At 36.6% G+C, this 5,000-nt stretch overlaps 1 protein-coding gene across 1 annotated transcript in view; it reads left to right on the forward strand.

Moving 5' to 3' along the window:
• Positions 1-5,000, forward strand: part of LOC137626050 (uncharacterized) — a 109,084-nt gene that overhangs the window by 76,095 nt on the left and 27,989 nt on the right. Inside the window, exon 3 of the mRNA XM_068357135.1 lies at positions 2,124-2,336. Within this exon, the coding sequence (XP_068213236.1) occupies positions 2,124-2,141 (18 nt within the window). The 3' untranslated portion in view covers positions 2,142-2,336. The remainder of the gene's footprint in view (positions 1-2,123; positions 2,337-5,000) is intronic.

Genomic DNA, 5,000 nt, shown 5'->3' on the forward strand with positions numbered 1-5,000 from the left:
TTCATTCGGGCTTGCTTCCCTCTGTTAACAGGCTGAGAAATCGCTAGTAATTCAGATTCCTGTTTAACAGACTGAGCAAACGCTAGTCAATCAGATTCCTGTTCAACAGGCTGAGAAAACGCTAGTCACTCAGATTCCTGTTTAACAGGCTGAGCAAACGCTAGTTACTCAGATTCCTGTTTAACAGGCTGAGCAAACGCTAGTAACTCAGATTCCTGTTTAACATGCTGAGCAAACGCTAGTAACTCAGATTCCTGTTTAAGAAGTTGAGAAAATGCTAGTAATTCAGATTCCTATTTAAAAGAATGAGCAAATGCTAGTAATTCAGATTCCTATTTAAAAGAATGACCAAATGCTAGTAATTCAGATTTCTATTTAAAAGAATGAGCAAATGCTAGTAATTCAGATTCCTATTTAAAAGAATGAGCAAATGCTAGTAATTCAGATTCCTATTTAAAAGAATGAGAAAATGCTAGTAATTCAGATTTCCTATTTAAAAGAATGAGCAAATGCTAGTAATTCAGATTCCTATTTAAAAGAATGAGCAAACGCTAGTAATTCATATTCCTGTTTAACAGGTTGGAAAACGCTAGTAATTCAGATTCCTATCTAACATGCTGAGAAATTGCTAGTAATGTAGCTTTCTAATTAACAGATTGAGCTCATGCTAAGAATTCAGATTCCTATTTAACAGACTGAGCATACGCTAGTAATTAAGATTCCTATTTAACAGACTGAGCATACGCTAGTAATTCAGATTCCTATTTAACAGACTGAGCATACGCTAGTAATTAAGATTTCTATTTAACAGACTGAGCATACGCTAGTAATTAAGATTCCTATTTAACAGACTGAGCATACGCTAGTAATTCAGATTCCTATTTAACAGACTGAGCATACGCTAGTAATTAAGATTTCTATTTAACAGACTGAGCATACACTAGTAATTAAGATTTCTATTTAACAGACTGAGCATACGCTAGTAATTAAGATTCCTATTTAACAGACTGAGCATACGCTAGTAATTAAGATTCCTATTTAACAGACTGAGCATACGCTAGTAATTAAGATTCCTATTTAACAGACTGAGCATACGCTAGTAATTCAAATTCCTATTTAACAGACTGAGCATACGCTAGTAATTCAGATTCCTATTTAACAGACTGAGCATACGCTAGTAATTCAGATTCCTATTTAACAGACTGAGCATACGCTAGTAATTAAGATTCCTATTTAACAGACTGAGCATATGCTAATGATACCACTTCCGAACAATCGAGGACGATATCATTTATCCATTTTGATAAATCCACTGAAATGTGAAGATTGCCATACACCTCCAGTAACGAAGAAACTCATTTAAAGTTGCGGAAAATGAACTAGTGCAAGTGTTTTCATACGTCTTAGTGGCGAAAATTACCTCTTGCCTCTTTCTTTTCAATCTTCTATGAGTTTCGCCGCCTTACTAGCGTTTGCTCAGCTTGTTAAATAGGAATCTGAATTACTAGCATTTGCTTAGCCTGTTAAATAGGAATCTGAATTACTAGCATTTGCTTAGCCTGTTAAATAGGAATCTGAATTACTAAGCGTTTGCTCAGCTTGTTAAATAGGAATCTGAATTACTAGCGTTTGCTCAGCTTGTTAAATAGGAATCTGAATTACTAGCGTTTGCTCAGCTTGTTAAATAGGCATCTGAATTACTAGCATTTGCTAAGCCTGTTAAATAGGAATCTGAATTACTAACATTTGCTCAATCTTTTAAATAGGAATCAGAATATATCTGTACTTTCTACTGGTTAAGATTATCGTTAACAAAACGTTTTACAGAATGCAAAATAAATAAAACGTTTTACAGAATGCAAAACGAATGAAAAGTTTTAGAGAATGCAAACAAACGAAACATTTCATCGAATGCAAAACAATCGAAACGTTTTACTGAATACAAAATGAATGAAACGTATTTCCGAATGCAATACGAAGGAAACGTTATGAATAATGCAATAAGTATGAAACGTCCAGTAACAATTACAGCAGATTACCAGTCCACCATCTTTTTAGTAAGATAAAGATTACCAGTATTGAAAAAAAAAAAAGTTTTATTGAATGCAATTCCTTTATTCCAGATTGCGTGGACCCATTAAGGAAAAACGGGTAACGGCGCTGTGCTGGCTGTGGATCTGGTGGTGATTACGAAGAACACGCGCATATCAGTAGTAAGAGAGAGAAGCGGATATCCCTCGTCATTTCTAACGTCACCGTCGAAGACCAAGGAAGTTACAGCTGCCAAGTATCGACGGCCCCGCCAAAGAAAATATTTGGATATTTATCTGTCAACGGTAAGTTACTGATAATATTGTTCGTTAATATCTTGCACTCGATACTCATCTGACAACTTCTTTCCACCGGTGTCCTTACATTAAGGGGTCGGTTGCCCGATGGCGTCTCTCCACTGCCTTCTATCAAAGGCATCCTCTTCCACCAAACCTCTTCCCTCCGTATCATCCTTCACCTTACCTTGCTATCTAATTCTCTGCCTTCTCCTCAATCTTTCCTCACCCCCACTAACAGTTTCTTCCAAGCCCTCCTCACTCCCTTCCCCCACCCATCATTAGCACGTGTCACTCTTATCACCTCTGTAATCTTCACTACGCCTGCCAGGCTTATTTCACCATTTTCCAATCTTTCAAGCAGTGATACTCCCATAATCCACCTCGGCATTCTAATCTCCGTTCTCTCAAGCTTTGCTTCCTCTTCGTCTTAGAGATCATGTTTCCGATCCATATTTATCTGTCAACGGTAAGTTACTGATCATATTGATCGGTAAATGTCCTATTTATGTCAACAGTAAGTTAATATCCATTTCGTTTCACAAATATTCAGATATTTGACTGTTACCTTTTATATTTGGATATCTAAGTGAACAGTAAGTCACTGCCTAAAGTCTTCTGCAAATATCTGTACAGATCTATTTTCTCAACTATAAGGCAATACTCATAATATTCCTTGATCATTCGTTGTCAGCTTTTTTGTATCTTGACCTCCCTCGCCGGTTAACGTTTTGGTAATATTTACATTTTTGAATTATCAACAGTAAGTCGCTGCCTTCAGTTTTCCGAAAATATGTGTACAGATCCTTTTTCTCAACATTGTTCATATTCCTTAATCATTCCTTATCAGCTTTTTTGTACCTGTTCAGATATGATTCCATAGCCTGGTCATGTGTCTCTCGAGTGAAGTGAGCACTTAAAAAAAGAAATCTTATTTATACGTTTGTTAGCTCTGGAATAATGTTCAACGTGAGGGATAAGAATGGGATGATGGAGACACTACAACTTGAGCACTACCTCGAGTAACATCACCTATGCACCTTCAATTAACTGAAACCCAAAGTCTAAGTTTGTATAGGTCTATCTGCTGAGTCATCAGCAGCCATTGCCAGACCCTCCTTGGTCCTAGCTTGGGTGTAGAGGGGGCTTGGGTGCTGATCATATGTATATATGGTCAGTCTCTGAGGCATTGTCCTGCTTGATAGGGGCAAGGGACAGTGACATTCACTGTCCCTTGCCTCTGCCATTCATGAGTGACCTTTAAACCTTTAAACTCTTCTACCATTCTCAACGTACTCCTCATATTTGATTTATGATTTCAGATATAAATCCTAGCATTGGGCCTGTGAGACCATGCAGTGTCAAAGTGCATCAGGATAAAACCTCGCATTTATACTTAATTATATTATTATTATTAAAATGAAAGAGATTAACCAGCCCATTGAGTCAAGCTCGACTCTTTCAGAGCTGGCCCGAGTAAATTCAGGAGGTAATAAATACTTATATTAAAACTATAACAATAAAATATAAAGTGAATAGAAAGAAAATATAGATAAACATATATATTCAGATAAAAAGCTAAAATTCAAAATAAATACATAGAATTTATAGGATATTTATACTAATAAGTAAAATTTAGAAAGAGATGAACAGAAATAATTAAGAAAGGATGCAAGAACGGGGTAAAGTAGAATATAAAGCAAGTGCAGATAGGGTCGGACGAAACACTGTAAAGACGTTTAAATAACGCTTACAGTCCACCGTCTGCAATTGTGGCACTACTCACTTATGGAGCGTATGACACAGAGCTATTCATTAACTTTTTTTAAAATCATAGGTTTCATAGATACGATTTAAAATTTATATTTATCATAGAGTTTGCCCTCAATTTATTTTTTTCAACCCATTATATTTACTATAATTTTATTTCATTTTGTTAGCATTAATATAAATATTTTTAATTCTCGAATTTAATCGGGAACTGTAGTCTCTTTGTCAAGCAGTTAACAAGGTCTTTAGGTCACTGGAACAAAATCATTACTCTCTCTCTCTCTCTCTCTCTCTCTCTCTCTCTCTCTCTCTCCTCTCTCTCTCTCTCTCTCTCTCTCTCTCTCTCCCCAGTAATCATTTTCGTACCCAGTCATGAAAAGCTTTCTAAACGCAAGGAGACAAAAATCAGTTACAGAATGGTAATCATCACTGGAAAAGGAAGAGCTATTTCTGCGTTGGATTCTTGAATTTAGGGTAATTGGGACGGTGTTATGAAAACAACCTTTCAGAAAAATGGAATGAATAAAACGCTCATCGATCAAACATCCTTGGGAAGTTTTCACTGATTGATTAGAATCTTGGGAGACTCATCTCCAGTTTGGAACTCCATACATTTATCTTAAGACTAGGGAGAGGGGGAGAAAGCGATTAGGGGAGGGAGAGGGAGAGAGGGGGAGGGTGAGGTGTAGGGGGACGGAATATGAAATCTTATGTTCTAAATTCTAAAAAAACCCTCATTTGTGACATTTGTTATATATTCAACTGAATTAGGTAGCTAAGAGATAATTGGAATCACGATCAAGGTGGAGAAATGCTTGCTGATAAACGGGAAAGATTATGTATATTGATGCGTGTGTGAGTCTCTCTCTCTCTCTCTCTCTCTCTCTCTCTCTCTCTCTCTCT

The sequence above is a fragment of the Palaemon carinicauda genome, chromosome 33, assembly GCF_036898095.1.
Source record: "Palaemon carinicauda isolate YSFRI2023 chromosome 33, ASM3689809v2, whole genome shotgun sequence".
Lineage (NCBI taxonomy): Eukaryota > Metazoa > Arthropoda > Malacostraca > Decapoda > Palaemonidae > Palaemon > Palaemon carinicauda.